The sequence below is a fragment of the Symphalangus syndactylus genome, chromosome 5, assembly GCF_028878055.3.
Source record: "Symphalangus syndactylus isolate Jambi chromosome 5, NHGRI_mSymSyn1-v2.1_pri, whole genome shotgun sequence".
NCBI lineage: Eukaryota > Metazoa > Chordata > Mammalia > Primates > Hylobatidae > Symphalangus > Symphalangus syndactylus.
The window spans coordinates 7370786-7387902 of NC_072427.2; the positions used below are offsets into that span (position 1 = coordinate 7370786).

Genomic DNA, 17117 nt, shown 5'->3' on the forward strand with positions numbered 1-17117 from the left:
GCTTGGCACACTAAATGCTCAACGGCTGCTAGCTGAACGAATGAACCAATTGTATACACCCTGGGAGCTACTTCCAGTACCTCGTTTCACAAATGGGGAAACTGAATTGCAAACAGGTTAAGGAACGTAACCAGCCCAAAGAGCAGCAGAGTCAGAATTCAGGGCCAGGTAGGACAGCTGCAGAGCCCTGACCCTTAGCTAATCCCACCCCACCTTCCTATCTACATAAAGTTTTCATTCAACCATGTTTTGGGGGCTTGGAAGCCTTTTCCAAACAGTCAGCCTCAGCAGCTAAGGGCTCACTTTCATATGCAAAAATCTCAGCGTTTGCAGGGTAAAGCTGGTCTTCCCCCTATCACAAACGTCTTCAAGTGTTTTCTGAAGCCCCCTCCTGCAGCCTGGGTGTGTTACTCAGGCTTTAAGTGATCTAGATCACATTTGGGAACTTGGATGTCAGTTCAGCAAACACTTCTCGGGCAAATCTGAGGCCAGGCCTGGGGCAGGCCAATGACTATCGCCTCATACAGTGAAGGCGCATGGGCCATCTGGGAAGGACGTTTCCCCTCAAGTAGAATCCTAGCGAGCATCTTCCCCCTTGAGCCACAGAAGCTATAGCCAGAGGCAGGGAGAGCTGGGCACAATGTGGCAGCACCCTCTACTGCCTCCAGCTCCTGCCTCCAGGGGAGGGGGGCATTAAAGCACAGGGAACACAGAAAAAAAGAAATGAAAGAAAATAGTTTTAATGCCAAAACTATTCTGACATCAGCCAGCTGGAGGGGTCTAAAAGCATTTTAGGACTGGAAATCAGCAGAGTACCTCGGGCTAGCCCTTAGGAAGAGCAATTATCATTATGCTATGAATGCAAGAATACTGGTTAAAGGTTTCTCTCTGATCGAACAGACAGAAGAGAGAAACGGCCGCCCAGCGGTCAGTTGCTCAGGCACTGGAGCCTGAATTGAATCCTGGCTTAACTACTTACTAATCAGGTGACTTACGTGCCTCAGTTTCCTCCTCTGTAAAATGGAGCTAATATTAGTACCCACTTCCTAACACTGGTGTGGGCACTGAGAGTGAATATTTCTGAAGGGCATCTGTGGTACCTGGCACACAGGAAGCACTTGCTAAAGGCTCTTAGTAATAAGATATTTATTACCATATACTAATTAATCCATTTTTAGGATTTTTTCAGTCTCCCCATAGTAAGCTTCTACAGAACCTGAAAAAAATTACAGGCTTGGGGTTAAATCATCCATACTTGCTCTTTCACATACTTCCTAGCATCTCTGTGATTGGTGCTGAATCTTCTGGAATGCAATTTGAAATGGGGTTGACTTAACTGAGGGAAGATTCAGTATACGGACAAGGTAGTGACTGGTAACATTTAATGCAATAAAACCTCTACAAATTGGAACTGGAAAAAAAAAGGCCGGACACATGGCTCACACCTGTAATCTCAACACTGTGGGAGGCCACGGCAGGTGGATCACTTGAGATCAGGAGTTTGAGACAAGCCTGGCCAACATGGTGAAACCCTGTCTCTACTAAAAACGCAAAAATTAGCCAGGCATGGTGGTGGGCTCCTGTAATCCCAGCTACTCGGGAGGCTGAGGCACGAGAATCACTTGAGCCCAGGAAGCGGATGTTGCAGTGAGCCGAGATCAGCCACTGCACTCCAGCCTGGGCGACAGAGCAAGACTCCGTCTCAAAAAACAAAAACAAAAACCAAAAAAAAAAAAAAAAAACCAGGTCCTTATTGACATTTTCCTCGCTCTTTGCTTTTAGGAAAAGGCAGCAAATTCCAACAAGAGAGAGGTATCACTGGATGGGAAACTGAGAGTGGGGTCCCAGCCCCACTCTGAGGGCAGGTATGACCTCAGGAAAAGCACTTCCCTGGTGGGCCCTGGAGTCTCTGTGCCAAAGGAGGGCTGGACAGGATTCTAACTGCACTTCCAAGTCCCCATCTCTCCTCCAGTCGGGGAACTCTGCTTTCATATGGCTCAGATCAGGAGTTCCACTGAAGGTTTCATTAGTGGGGAAAAGGGCTTTGCCGCTAAGAAAAAACACTGGAACCAGAGTTTGAAGGCCTGAAATGTGCCAACTGAGCTGTGGCTGTGAACGCAGGGTGACGATTTGGTCCACACAGCGTGGCTCAAAGCAGCGTTTTCTAAACCTGCCTGCACAGCACAGGCCCCTCAGTTGGTAGCCAGGATTCCCTACAAAGGAGTTCCCTGGGCAGTAGGTTTGACAGATACTCCTTTTTGGAGAGTCACAATAACCACTGGTTAAATCTCCCTGAATGCCACATTAAGGCACTGTTTTGTTTTTTTTTTTTGAGACAGAGTCTTGCTGTTGCCCAGGCTGGAGTGCAGTGGCACCATCCCGGCTCACTGCAGGCTCCGCCCCCCCGGGGTTCACGCCATTCTCCTGCCTCAGCCTCCCGAGTAGCTGGGACTACAGGCGCCCGCCACCTCGCCCGGCTAATTTTTTGTATTTTTAGTAGAGACGGGGTTTCACTGTGTTAGCCAGGATGGTCTCGATCTCCTGACCTCGTGATCCGCCCGCCTCGGCCTCCCAAAGTGCTGGGATTACAGGCGTGAGCCACTGCACCCGGCCATTAAGGCATTTTTTAACTTTCACTCAACAACGGGTATAGGACCTGTGGAACTCAGACCCCTGGCCACTGTCATTGAGAAGGGACACAAGTGCTCACAAGTGGAAATCGGTATACACTGGGTCAGTCCCTGTCCCTGCTCTAGCTATGGCAAAGCCCCAAGAGAACACTTTCAAAAGTTATGAGGCGGAAGCCAAACAAAACCCACAACTCAAAAGATTAAATCCCAACTTAGTGCCATATTGCATTCTATGATTTCCCATCTAGCCTGTAGCTCTTTGCATACTGAAAGTCTAGCGCAGTGCTGGGGACCCACGGAGAATCAACAGGTATTTACTTATCATCTGTGGATCCCTGTCACATCACCCCAGTCGTTCCGTATGACAACCCCCATGTTCCTCTCACTTCTAATTTTTAAAAGTCAGTCTCAAATCTTTAACTCACAGCTGCAAACTGTACTCTTAAAATATTTGTGAAATTGTGCAGATGTTATTTCCAACTGTCCTTCTGAGAAGTACTGAGTGTGATTCGGGAATATTTCCAATTCTGGCTGAGGCTGGGCAGGGCGGGGGGCCAAACGCTAGGACTGGACTGGGCATAGTTTACATCAGCCACAGGTGTCACCCCGCTGGTGTCAGAGGGTTTGCTTCCCTGGAATAGTAACTGTTTATATCACTCTGCACTTGTAATAACATCCTGCCAAAGGGCCCCACTTTCCCACAACTTTTACACTACGCAGAGATCTGACGTCAGCGTGTGCTGTGAGCAAAACATCTTCGATCAAGCTCTTTTCTGCATTATAGTTGCTGCCCCTCCCAAGAACAAACAAGGCAGCCGCCCAGAGAGCCACAACTGCGGCTTCCAACTGGGAAATCACATTGGCAAAATAAAAACCGTTTTGGAAATTAATTTGAGTTTTCCCCTGAGGAGCGCTATAGACAGCGGGGCTACCACAAGCCGTCACTTCTGCAAGTGACAGAGGTTTCTCGGTTGACTCTTAGATCTGGGTCTACTGAGTCTACGAAGCACGGAAAATGGAAGGAAAACCTAGAGCTAACAGGGTAGCCGATCAGGATGCGCCCAGTCACGCGCGTCAAGAATTAAAGCAGCTGCCACCCAACCCCATGACGGGGACGGGGCGATCCGCTAGGACCTGCCGCCCGGCGCTCGCCCGCTGAGTCGATGGACCAGCGGACCGAGTCCGGGTCCCCATGCCATTCGGGCACCCTCTGGGCGGGCCCCACCCCGTCAAGGGCAGGGTGCCGGGGCGACGGCAGGGGGTATAGGGTCAACGCGCCGTCCCCGCGCACGGACCTGTCGCTCCTGGGCCTGTAGCCAGTACGCCTCGCGCATCCGCAGCAGCTCGTCCTCCAGCCGCGCGCGCAGCTGCTCCAACCCGAGCGCCTCGCGCCGCAGGGCCTCTGCCTCCTGCGCGCACAGCCGCGTCTCTTCCTCCGCCTGGAGTCTGCTCTCCTGGCCGCACCGCAGCGCCTCCTCCAGCTCGCGCACCTCGTCCTCGTACAGCTGCACCGTCTCCCGCCACGACTCGGCCACCAGCAGAGCGTAGCTGTCGTGCACCTCCCGCAGGCGCGGCGGGGGCGCGGCGGGGCCGGTGGCGCGGGCGCGGAAGTGCATGGTCAGGCTGGCGGCGCGCGCGCGCAGCTCCCGCACGTCGCGCTCGTGGGCCGCGTCGAGGCGTCGGCGCTCGGCCTCCAGCCGGCCCAGCATCGCCTCGAGGGCGGCGCGCGCGCCCAGCGCCTCCTGCAGCTCGCGCTGCTGCGCACCCAGCTCGGCGTCCAGGCGGCCGCGGGCGGCGCGCTCCTCCGCATCCAGGCGCTGCAGCTCCCGCAGCTCGCGCCGCAGAGCGTCCCGTTCGCCCTCCGCCAGCGCAGTGGCCCAGCTCAGCTCGTCCAGCTGCTGCCGCAAGCTGCGCGCCTCCTCGGCGCAGCGGGCCTGCCCCTCGGCCCACAGGCCCTCTCGCCCGCGCTGGCCGCGCAGCTCCTCCTCCAGGAGCAGGTTTTCGCGCTCCAGCTCCCGCACCCGACACACGTAGTCATAGAGCCGGGCGTTGAGCTCCTGCAGCTCGGCCTTCTCGGGGCCCGTCTGCAGCCGCCAGGACAGCATCTTGCCGGGCGTGCGGGGCTCTCGCGGCTGGCCGGCTCTCTCCTGCCCTGGTCTTGTCCTGGTCTTGTCCCCTCCGCCGCGACGCTCCGGCCTCGCCGCTGCCCCGGAGGCCCGCAGACTGGGACGCGAGCGGGAGAGCCCAGACACTTAGCGGACGGGGCGGGCGGACGGGGCGAGGGCCGCGGCCTCCAGCCAATCAGAGCGCGGCCCGGCGCGGCCTCTGCGGCCGCACAGCGCCCCCTACGGCACTTTGGCGGCCGCAGGTGGTCGGCGCGGGCAGTCGGGTAACAGCGACCGGGGTGGCGGGTTAGCCAGGCCGGGCTCTGCCAAGGGACGCCGGAGAGGGCGTCCTGCTGCTGCCCCGTCACGCGTGCCCGCAGCATACGAGCGTCCTGGCGTTCGTGGATGGAAATAGAAGCCTATTGAGTTGCTGTGGTGCCGGCCGCTTACGAGAGACTTCTTACCCGAGGCCCTGGAGATTGGTGGGTTTTCTATTTTTAAAAAAATTATATGGGCCGGGCGTGGTGGCTCACGCCTATAATCCCAGCACTTTGGGAAGCCGAGGTGGGAGGATCGCTTGAGCCCAGGAGTTCGGGACTAGCCTGAGCAACATAGAGAGAACCTGTGTCTACCAAAAAAAATATATGTATATATTATATATGTATATATATACACACATATATATATTATATATTGTATATACACATATATAATATATAATATATACACATATATATTATATATACATAATATATATAGTATATATATCTCCTGGTGTGATGGTGTCACACGCGCTGCTTGGGAGGCTGAGGCGGGAGGATCAAGGCTGCAGTGAGCCTGATTGTGCCACTGCGCTCCAGCCTGGGCAACAGAGTGAGACCCCATCTCATATATATATGTGTGTGTGTGTGTATACATTGCACATACATGTGCATTGATTGATCTTTTTTTTTTTTTTGAGACAGAGTTTCGCTCTTGTTGCCCAGGCTGGAGTGCAATGGCGCCATCTTGGCTCACCGCAGCCTCCCCCTCCCGGGTTCAAACGATTCTCCTGCCTCAGCCTCCCAAGTAACCGGGATTACAGGCCAGCGCCACCACGCCCAGCTAATTTTTTTTTTTTTTTTTTTGTATTTTTGGTAGAGACAGGGTTTCTCCATGTTGGTCAGGCTGGTCTGGAACTCCCGATCTCAAGTGATCCGCCCACCTCGGCCTCCCAAAGTGCTTGGATTACAGGCGTGAGCTACCGTGCCCAGCCTAAATAATCTTTTTAACTTAAAACATAAATATATATCCATTTGCCAGTATTTTAATGTTCAAAATACTTCTCTTGATGTCAGTTGACTGGAGTCCCAGTTGCCCTTCTTATACAAACTACCCTCATAGTACATTACATTTTCCAAAACGAATTTCTTTCATTTGGAGTGAAAACTTAGAGACCATAAAGTGCTCCAAGTACAGAACTTTCTGGACATCTAACATCTCCCCGAACTTTTACAAATCTCACACACACACCCCTAATGTGACAGCTGTTTCTTTCCAGCATTTCCCTAAGAAAGTATTCAGTTTAATTGTCATGGAAACCACAGCTCTTTTTTGTACACTTGCATTTCATTAGTTTTCATGGCAGTTATTTATGAATGACAGTTCTCAGTATAAGTGTCATTAAGGCTCACAGGGACAAACCAGCTGACCCTTGGTTGGGGTGCCCTTGAACTTGTGGCAACACAAGTGTCCAGGGCGAGACCTGGACGGTCATCCACTGGCCAGAGGGCTCCTCATGGCAGGGCCAGCAGTTGGTGTATTTTACAGATGGCATGGAAAGGTGGACTACTCAGCGAGCTGGTCCAGGGCCTCTGACAAAGCTTCTAGTGCTCTCCTTGTCACAGGCAGGAGCCTCCAATCACAAGCAAGGCAGAAAGTGGGTCTTTGTTTTTCTAGAGACCCTACGTTGGAGATCCCATTCTGTACTTGGTGGAAATTAGTATCTTTCAATGAATAATTCCCTGTCCTTTTCTGCTAAAACTAAGTGGGGGTGGAGAGTGGGTGTATTCAGTGCTTGGGTTTATTCACCTTGGTGTGGGACAGGGGGATCTGGACCCCCATCACCCCATCATTGTCCACCCTCCCATTCCCCCAGGCGCAGAACTGCTGTGGTGTCATCGCCCAAACCTATGTGGAGACCCTGCCAGTCCTGGGCCCCTCTGGGACATTAGGGTGCAGGGGGGCGGCTCTCACAGTTGCCTGGACTCCCCTGCAGCTGTTTGTTCTCAGCTCTTTGACTCCCCACGGTAACAGGGGTTCTGCTGTCCCACATCCCCTGGCTGGGCAGGGGACAGCCCTGCAGGGTGGGAGAGCCTTCTCAGGGACCAGTGAGTCCCAGCAGGACACTTTGCAGTGACTCATCAGTCTTTCTTTGCCCGGTGCCCTTCAGGGTCTTGGACTTTGAAACTCAAAACCTTTCCCCCATTTCTGCTGTAAATCCTGTCCCTGCGGAATTGACTGCTCCAGCATACAGCTGCCCAGGTAGGGAAAGAGTTACAGGGGATCAGGAACTAGCAGGGCCAGGAGTGGGGAGGGGGAAAGTACCCCCAGCTACTCTTTCAGGATAATATCCTGCTGCTTCATACTGAATCCTCACAACACTGAAGCTCGGAGGGGTGAAGTGACTAGAAGTATTAGAGTTGTGACCACAAGAGCAGACTTGAGGAGGCACAGTCTGGCCAGGAAGCAGAGGCAAACTCAAAGGGAAGGGAATGATTGATGGGCTGGGGGTGGATGGGATGAGGAAGCACCAGGGACCAGCAAATAGCAAGAAGTCAAGAAGCTGTTAGCGCCCTAGGGTGTTGGCTGAGCCTGGAGAAGCCCAGAGCGCTGGAAAAGAGGAGCAGAATGGATCCCAGGAGGGAGCAGGAGGAGGAAAACCCAGTTCTTCCTTCCTCTAAGCCTCCCTTCTCTTGCCAATGCCTCCCGCTGTGGAAGCCAGAAGTCACGGGAGCCTGGCAGTGGTGCACTGCGGTTGGCTCCCACAGGTTTGTGAGTGCCAACTGTTAAATTTCTAGAATTTTGTGGACCACTTGTTAAACACAGCCATTGTTAAAAATTAATTATAGAAGCTTACAATTAATTATACAAAAAGAACAAACACATATTCAAAACGTATCACTTCCTCAGTATTTCACTGCATTTTCCTATGATCTGTTCTTGAAGTTATGAATGAGTAGTGTGCCTGCCCTATAGAAATGCCATTTGATGTGTACTACCCTACTCAACATTCACTGACATCGTGTTGGTAGCTTGAGTATTTACAACACAGAAATCAGCCAATGACTTGTTTTTGTGGATTTCATGTTTTGTTGATTGTCTAGCCTTTAAAAGCAGTGGAGAGTATGTTAATAGTGCAGATTAAATTTAGTGGTATGTTGTGTCTGTAGCTATTGAATTCTGAATAGCACAAAAACTTGAGGAAATGTTTGTCCGGTGTCTCAAATCTTGTATCCAGATCAGGAAAGAAGTTGCTTCATGGCTGGGTGTGGTGGCTGCTTACACTCGTAATACCAAGACTTTGGGAGGCCAAGGCATGCAGAGCACTTGAGCTCAGGAGTTCCAGATCAGCCTGGACAACATGGCAAAACCCCCTCTCTACAAAAAATACAAAAATTAACTGGGCATGGTGGCATGCACCTGTAATCCCACCTACTCAGGAGGCTGAAGTGAGAGGATTCCTTGAGCCCAGGAGATCGAGCCTTTGGTGAGCCGTGATTGAGCCGTTGCACTCCAGCCTGGGTAACAGAGTGAGATCCTGTCTTCACAAAATTTAAAAATACAAAAAAAATTTAAAAAGAAGTTACATCATGATGAAGAATAAATGAAGTTTCTCAGTTATTTCACCTTTTTCTTGCTAAGGTAAACAAAAATATCAATCAATATTCATGGTGCTGCATTCATTTGTCAACCGTAACCATAAATTCACTAGGAACACCAGAGTTCTGCAAAAATCGATAAAACCATTCTGCCAGAATCAATTTGCTATGTGGAATTTATGATAAGGACCAGTGTATACTTTATTATTTTTTGTAATAAAAATTTGAAAGCCACGTTGGTAACATATTAACAACTATGCATTTCTATTAATAGCTTAATGGCAAAAATAAAAGTCTTGCAATCTTCACTTCTTATTGACATTCTTCTATTCAATAGAATATTTAGAGAGAGAGAGTCTTCCAGCTTAGATTACACAGGTGATATCTGATAGAGCGTGGGATTCAGTAAAACAGTTTTTACTTTGAATGAAAAAGAAATGACATGTACATTTTTTTTTCTAGAATTGACCTAATACAAAACAAATTGCTTACGACCCAGTAAGGCACTAGTGTATTTTTATCTTTTTAACCACAGCCCTCTTTCGCAGGCTGAACGCCTTAGGGACCATCAACCCCAGGTGGTGTCGTTTCCAGTGAAAACCGAACTCCGCGATGTAGCCGGACTGGAGAGAAGAGAGTGACGTGCGCCCCCTTCCTGCGGTGGGTGGATGAAAGGTAGGAAGCTCGCGGTCGGGGGTGAAAACTCCAGGCCGCTGGGGCAGCGCCGCGCGAGGAGGATGGAAGGGCGCTGCTCCGGCATGGAGACCAGAGGGGCGGCTCTGGGGCCGCCTGGGGCGGGGGACCCCCTGAGCCTTCGCTTGAGCGGCGCCGTGGATCGGAAGCAGCGCGGGCCCGCAGCCAGAATTTTACCAAAGTCCAAGAAGCAGGAGGCTGCGCGCGCGGGGGGCTACAGCCTTTTGCATCAGCCCCTGCTCCGGGCTGGGGAAGCGGGAATAGCGAGTCTTTCCCACTCGGAGGACCTGGCACAGTGTGGCCTGCGCTCCATGGGGCTCCCAGGCATGCGCAATTATTGTGGGGTGGGGCGATTAATAGATCTGCCCTTCCCTCTCCCTCTACCCCAGCTCACTCCATCTGCTCACTGCCTGAAGGGAGGCCTGCGCCCTAGACGAAACGAAAAGGCTTGACTGGTCTCCAAAATCCAAGATTTTAGGAACTCGGGGAGGACTTCTAGCTGGAAGAAAGTTGGGAAGAAAATCTTGAAGGAAGGCTGGGTAGCGTTGGGTTTCCGTGGAGGCAAGAAAATATTGAAGGAGGGGTGATGGAGTGGAATGGAAGCACAGCCCTGGGTCGTAGTGAGGGGAGCCTTGCACCCCTTCCTGGGCAGAGCCCCAGGAGACAGCAAAACCCCAGTTATATTGTGGGATCCAAGCACCGATCCCACGGGCCCCTTGTGCCCTACTTCCCAGAGGCAGCCTTGGGGAAGTTGTGGGCCTGAGAGGGAGGGCCGCGGCACGGCCCAGGATAGCCTTCCTCCATGCCCTCCCGCTGCACCCCATCTCCCCAAGCCTGAGTGAGGCCAGGTGCCTGAGCGCCACCTGGAAGTGGCAGAGGACCACAGACCTGTGGGAGCCACTGCACCAGCACAGGGCCACGCCAGCAGGGCCACGCCAGCGGGGCCACATCTATCTCTAAGGTTCCTTTGTGCAAATTAGGGAAAGGCTCCCTTTCTGGGAAGATGAATGAGCCCACTGGGTGCATGACCTGGTCCGTGGATGGTTCCTTGGTGCTAAGGAAGAGATGCCCTGCCTCAGGGTGGAGGCTGCCCTGCACCCACATCCACAGCGCAGCAAGGGCAGCACAGGTGGGATTTCAGTCCCACTGATCACCCATCCGGATATGTTTGTGCAGTGAACAAACCGCTTAACTAGCCAAAGTGGTCCACTGTCCCAGCCTCTGCCTGTAGGGATGAAGATCCAGGGCTCTCTTGGAAGGCTAGTGGATGCCAGCACTGATAGGTGGCATGAGGACCAGGTGGGCCCCCAGCCCTGGTGGCTTAGCACTGTATAAGTCCTCAACAGTTCTGGTGCAATCTAGGGAAGGAGGTCAGATCTCTAACCCCTTTAATGGATGGGGATTGAGTTTTCATCACCCTGTGGTTATGCCCTGCCTCCCTAAGTTTGCGGACTGAGAGGCACGCTTGCCCCCGACAGGCTTGGCCAGGTAGGAAATGAAGCCAGTGGGAAAGGGAGGTGCATCAGGCCGGCGGGAAGGGCTGGGCCAGGCACAGTGGTGTAGAGTGGACTGACCCACTTTGCGTCCTGGCACTTGCGTAAGCTTAGGCATGACAACCCCTCCGAGCCCATCTCCTTATCCATGTAATAGTAATAATGAGAACAAAATAGACCTTATAGAGATGTTAGAAGGACTAAGCTTTCACGTCCATTGGCCTCACTGGAGAGCTTGTTAAAATGCAGATCCCTGGGCCACACACACAGAGTTTCAGAGTCAATAGCCTGGAGTGGGCTAAGCATTAGTCCATTCCCAGGTGAGGAAGATGCTGCCAGGCCAGGAACACAAGGAAGCCTCCTGGCTCCCACCATCAGAGTTAGTCCTTGTGTAGTCTTGCCGCGCCGGTCACTGTTCTGAGCTCTTCATGTGGGTGAACTCACAATCGGTACAGCAGCCTGTGCAGCGGGGACCATCAGCTCAAGGTGAATGACGTGGAGGCTGAGCCACGGAGTGGTCAGCTTGCCCTAGCCCATGCAAGTAAAAAGTGGCAGAACCAGGATTTGAACCCTTCCCCTACCCACTTTGCCACACTGCCCGTTATGCTGTGTGAGACGTGTTGCACAAGACTTAGCACACCGCACTCAGCAAGTGTTGGTCATCTTCATGGGAGAAGTCCTGGAGCCCAGGACCACATGGAGGCCACCGGTCAGAGGTCTGTCTCCGGAAGGCCAGGGAGAGAAGCTGAAGAGTCAGGGCACAGATGCAGATGATGGCAGCCCCGCAGGGTCTGCGACCAGCTGGGTGTAGGGAGCAGGAGGACAGGGACGAGCTAGTCCTTGAGCCTCCCAGACTCAGCTTCCTCATCTGTAAAGTAAGGATAACCCCTCCCTCATAGGACTGCTACAAGGAATAAGTAAGATGAGAATGTAAAGGCCTCAGGACACAGCGTCTTCATGCTCCATCTCACTCCAAAATCTGAATCCAGCCACTCTTGCTCAGAGCCCACAGTGTCCCCACTCTGTCACAGCTCTTCTGGCTATTTTGGGTGGGCAGATCATTTGTCACTGTTTCATAGGAGCACAGCAGGTGTTTGTTGGGGTATAGGCTGCCTTTTCAAAAGGTACAAAAATAGCATTTGTCACATCAAAAAAAATGCACTAATTTAAGCTGCACAACTTCCCTCTCTTTATTTGGAAAGTCATGTCATAATCATTACAAATGAACTTGGGAAGGGCCCCAAGTGACAAAGAAACATCCCCTGTTTAATCTTCCCAACAGGGACAAGACTTCTCACTTCCACTGAAGAACTAAAAAAAGAATCACTTGCCTTCAAAGAGCAGCATATTTGCTCTCCCCCTGCCTTAGAAGCGCATTTTCTGTGGGGTTTATTGGTGGTGTTCATGGTAGGGTGACTCGAAAGCTAGTTTTTGAGTTCCCTCTATGTGCCTGGTGCTGGGCTGGGCCCTGGGAACACAGAAAGGAGAAAGACACAGCCGTTTTCCTCATAGACCTGGGGCCTGGGGAGGCCAGAGGGCTTGGGGAGGTTGCTCTCTTTCCCCAACGCTGTCACAAGTGCCTGCTCCTCCCCTAATTGCCACCCACCAGTCTTTTAGCCACTTACCTCTTCTCTGTCTACCTGCTGCTGCTCCAGTCCAATCTCATGGCTTTAAATACAATAACATGCCAGTGATCCTCGGATGTGTCGCTGCAGCCCAGACTGCTGTTCTGACCCCGCTGTGTCTTGGGCCAGGGTTCTGTGGATGACATGACCCCCATAGATCCCAACTCTAACACGGGGGCCATGGTGGTGCTATGGCTCCCTGGGTATCAGCATCAATTTGGACACCACAGTAGGAACCAACCATCCTGAAAAGAAATGAGTGCTCACGTCCTAACTGGCTGCAGTCGCTCTGGGGAAGGACCAAGGCTCTCACTTGCCATAGAGATTGTTGGGTCCTCCTTTCAGCCAGTGTGTTCTGGTGGCTCAGGGTCAGAAAACTGGATCATAACTTTGCTTAGAAGTGTTTTTGATTATATATATACTTGGGGATGTTTCTGCCGGCAGCGCATTTATCTTTCCCCTAGAAACACCATGTTCTATGAGTCACAGATCTCTCAGATCCCTGAGTCTGCAGAATCCTTAGTTCACTCCCTACCCCCATGGCCGTTCCAACTCTGCAGCTCATTACAGTAATTATACTCACCTTTTTTCTGAGACTTACGGGCTACCGTCCGCCCTCTGCTAGGCCTGTAGCCAGTGGCTCTCAAAGTCTAGTACCTGGATGAGCAACAGCAGCATCACCTCGGAACTTTTTAGAAATGTACACTCTCTAGCCCCAGCCCGGACCTGCGGATGAAACCTTGTGTGTTTTGACGAGCCTCCAGTTGATTTGAATTCATGCTAGTTTGAGAGCCACTGCTGCGTCTTCTCATTCCCACCAGAGAGGCCACTCTGTAACAGCATCTCTTCTGTCAGTCCCTCCCCTCCAGAGGACAGGTACCACTCAGCTTCTCAATGGGGTGCGGCCCCTCACCAGCTGCTTCCTTATCACTTTGATACATGGAGGATCCTCCAGGCCTCCCAAGGAACGTAGCTAGCCTGGTGGGTTTTCTGGTCTTAGCCCACTTCTCTGATATTTGTCCCTTCCCTCCCGCATTGTCTGTCCTGGCATCTCTACTTCATTCATTTAATGTGTACTATCCCTTTCCCAGACTTCCCAGGGCTACCCCAGCAGCACACTAGCAGCTGCCCAAGGCCCTTGCCAGGGAGTGAAGAGTGAATCCTTGTCGCAGGACAGTGCCCCCACATCAGCAACTCTCCCATACTCCAGCCATATAGCCTTGACCCACAAGCCCACCCTGACGCAGCACCTTACAGACCACCTATCCTCCCATTCCCAGGCTTTCCGCTCCAGTCCCTGTTGGCCTGCATGAATCAGGTCCTGTAGCACCCTTTCTGTATAATTCCCCTCCTTCCTGAGCTGGCCCAGTACTTCCCAGCTGGGCTTGCTGAGGTTTGACCTTAGATACAAGTCTGGTGGCCAGAAGAGAGGTGTTGGTGGACCACGAAGGGAAAGCATTGCCTGGTAAGGCCCCTGCCTAACATTTGTGGCCTCTGCGTAGTCTTCTGGCAGAAGTTGGTGGTGGGGGGCAGGGGCCTATATTCCTGAAAGAGGGAGTGGGTCACTTCTGCGGGGGGAATCTGGAGATCCTTGGTTCTTACCTGCAGTCCCCAAATACCCCCATCCCAAGTCTCACAGTCCCACTCGTTTCCCATCAGAGCCCTGGCTTTGACATTGGAGACTTGCCTAGAATGAGAACTCAGCCTCTCTTACAATCAGAAGCTGTGCCTGCTCTTCCGTTCTCTCTGCCTTCTGCCTGCAGGGGGTGAGGGTCTCTTTAAAGGCAGCCAAGTAGGCCCTGTGACTCTCACAGTTGGCTGTAAATCGCTGAGCAACAGATCTGAGACTGACATTTTCTCTCTTAATGAGTTAGTGGCACTTAGCAAAAGTCACTTGATTTTACAGTCCTTCTAGTTACTGTTCCCTCCAAACCTCTCAAGAGCTCATGGGATTTTACCCTTTCACCTGCCTCCGCTTCTACTGTATCTGTCCCAGTTCATGAAGTGAAAGTCTTAGCAACCACACCTCGACAGCCTGCAGGGAACTGTCAATACTCCCCTACCCATTAGCAATAAACAATCCAAAAATTCAGTTAATATTCATTTACTTTTTTTATTTTTGTGTAAATGGAACTTTAATTTAGAAGTTCCATTCATGGCTGGGTGTACTGGCTCATGCCTATAATCCCAGCACTTTGGGAGGCTGAGGTGGGCAGATCATTTGAGGTCAGGAGTTTGAGACTAGACTGGCCAACCTGGTGAAACCTGGTCTCCACTAAAACTACAAAAAAACAAAAACAAAAATTAGCTGGGCGTGGTGGCAGGCACCTGTAATCCCAGCTACTAGGGAGGCTGAGGCAGGAGAATCACCTGAACCCGGGAGACGGAGGTTGCAGTGAGCTGAGATGGTGCCACTGCACTGTCCAGCCTGGGTGACAGAGCAAGACTCCATCTCAAAAAACAAAAAACAAACAAAAAAAGAAATTCCATTCATAATGATATAAAAAAAATTATTGAGGAATAAATTTAACAAAAGAATTTCAAGACTTACACCCTGAAAATGACCAAACATTCTTAAGATACGTTTTTAAAGAGACCTAAATTGATGGAAAGACAGCCTGTGTTCATGGATTAGAAGATTTACTATTGTTAAGATAGCAACACACATACATACACACACATACACACATACACACATGCACACATGTAACCCATGTCTACAGGCATGTCTATATTTATTTCTCTATGTATCTAGCTGGCTGTCCACACACAAGTTCATACTGATGCCTCCAACTCCCATCCACAAGGATCATTCTAGCCTTCCTTCCCTTATTTCTCATTTGTAACTTCTTTCTCTAGCAGTGAGAAGCCTGGCTCTCATTACCTATAGTATAGCTTTTTATTTGTTCACCCGTTGTGTATATGTAAAGTAGTTTCTCCATAGTCTTTTCAAAACCTAAATCAGATCACTCCTTTGCTCAAAACCCTCCCATGCCTCCCCATTTCATTTAGAGTAAACCCAAAGCCCTGGACATCTTCTGACCTACAAAGCCCTACGTGCTGTGGATCCTCAATACATATTGATCGACTTACACTCCTTGTGCTTCTGCCCTAGATACCTTGGCCCCCTTGCTGTACACAACAGGCTGGATGATGGAAGGAGACTGACTGGGAAGGGGAACAGGAACCTTCTTGGTCAAACAGAACTCTTCCACATCTTGACTTGGGTGGTGGTAACACAACTATACATATCTACTTCCTTAAGCTGCACACTTAAAATTAGTAAATTTTGGCCAGGTGTGGTGGCTCACACCTATAATCCCAACACTTTGGGAGGCCAAGGCGGGCGGATCACGAGGTCAGGAGATCGAGACCATCCTGGCTAACATGGGGAAACCCCATCTCTACTAAAAATACAAAAAATTAGCTGGGCATGGTGGCGGGCGCCTGTAGTCCCAGCTACTTGGGAGGCTGAGGCAGGAGAATGGCGTGAACCCGGGAGGCGGAGCTTGCAGTGAGCCAAGATTGTGCCACTGCACTCCAGCCTGGGTGACAGAGCCAGACTCCATCTCAAAAAAAAAAAAAAATAGTAAATTTTAGTAAGTGTGCTACAATAAAGTTGATTTTTTTAAAGAGACATTTATCCCAGCCAGGCGGGGTGGCTCACAGCTATAATCTCAGCTTTTTGTGAGGCCAAGGCAGGCGGATCATCTGAGGTCTGGAGCTCAAGACCAGCCTGGCCAACATGGTGAAATCCCATCTCTACTAAATACAGAAATTAGCCAGGCATGGTGGCATGCACCTGTAATCCCAGCTACTTGGGAGGCTAAGACAGGAGAATCGCTTGAACCCAGGAGACGGAGGTTGCAGTGAGCTGAGATGGCGCCACTGCACTCCAGACTGGGTGACAGAGCAAGACTCTGTCTCAAAAGAAAAAAAAAAAAAGATACATTTATCCCAAGAAGCGCTGTCTACAATATCATTTGAAATGTTAGTTTTATGTTTCTAAAGTACTTTGAAGTACTTTGGGAGGCTGAGACAGGAGGATCACTTGAGGCCAGGAGTTCGAGACCAGCCTGGGCAACAGAGTGAGGCCTCTTCTCTACTAAACATAAAAAACTTGGCTGGGCGTGGTGGTGTGCCTATAGTCCCAGCTACTCAGAAGGCTGAGGCAGGAGGATCGCCTGAGCCCAGGAGTTTGAAGATGCAGTGAGCTGTGATCACCACTGCACTCCAGCTGGGTGGCAAGAAAGACCCTGTTTCCAAAAATAAAATATTAAAAAAAAAATAAAGTAGATAAAACACAAACTGTTTTGTCAGTGACCACATCAAAAGGAAATATATTTTTCATTGCACACACATGCAAGTAACTGAAACAAAAGTTCTACAAAGCATTACTTATCCCTCCAGTGTTTTAATCTCCTTTTTAATGCTGTATTGGTGCCATAAATTTAATATCATGACTTATTAATAGATCTTGCTTTATAATTTCAAAACCCTTCATTCAAATGATGCCATCTACACATTAATCAATTACATGGGCCTGGCATTCATCAACACCTGTGGGCTTTCTTTTCTTTTTCTTTTTTTTTTGAGACAGATCTCACCCTGTCGCCCAGCCCAGCCTGGAGTGCAGTGGCGTGATCTTGGCTCACTGCAACCTCCACCTACCAGGTTCAAGCAATTATCTTGTCTTAACCTCCTAAGTATC

General features: G+C 50.8%; 2 protein-coding genes across 3 annotated transcripts in view; one reads left to right on the forward strand and one right to left on the reverse strand.

Moving 5' to 3' along the window:
• Positions 1 to 4866, reverse strand: part of SYNM (synemin) — a 30176-nt gene extending 25310 nt beyond the window's left edge. Inside the window, exon 1 of one of the 2 annotated variants that reach the window (XM_055277087.2) lies at positions 3926 to 4866. In XM_055277087.2, the coding sequence (XP_055133062.2) occupies positions 3926 to 4735 (810 nt within the window). In that variant the 5' untranslated portion in view covers positions 4736 to 4866. The remainder of the gene's footprint in view (positions 1 to 3925) is intronic. The other variant, XM_055277088.2, reaches the window with a different exon arrangement.
• A 1525-nt stretch (positions 4867 to 6391) lies between these two features.
• The window catches only part of PGPEP1L (pyroglutamyl-peptidase I like), a 155809-nt gene continuing 145083 nt past the window's right edge, over positions 6392 to 17117 (forward strand). Inside the window, 2 exon segments of the mRNA XM_055277113.2 lie at positions 6392 to 8638; positions 9144 to 9270. The gene's annotated coding sequence lies outside the window, so the exon portion shown is untranslated.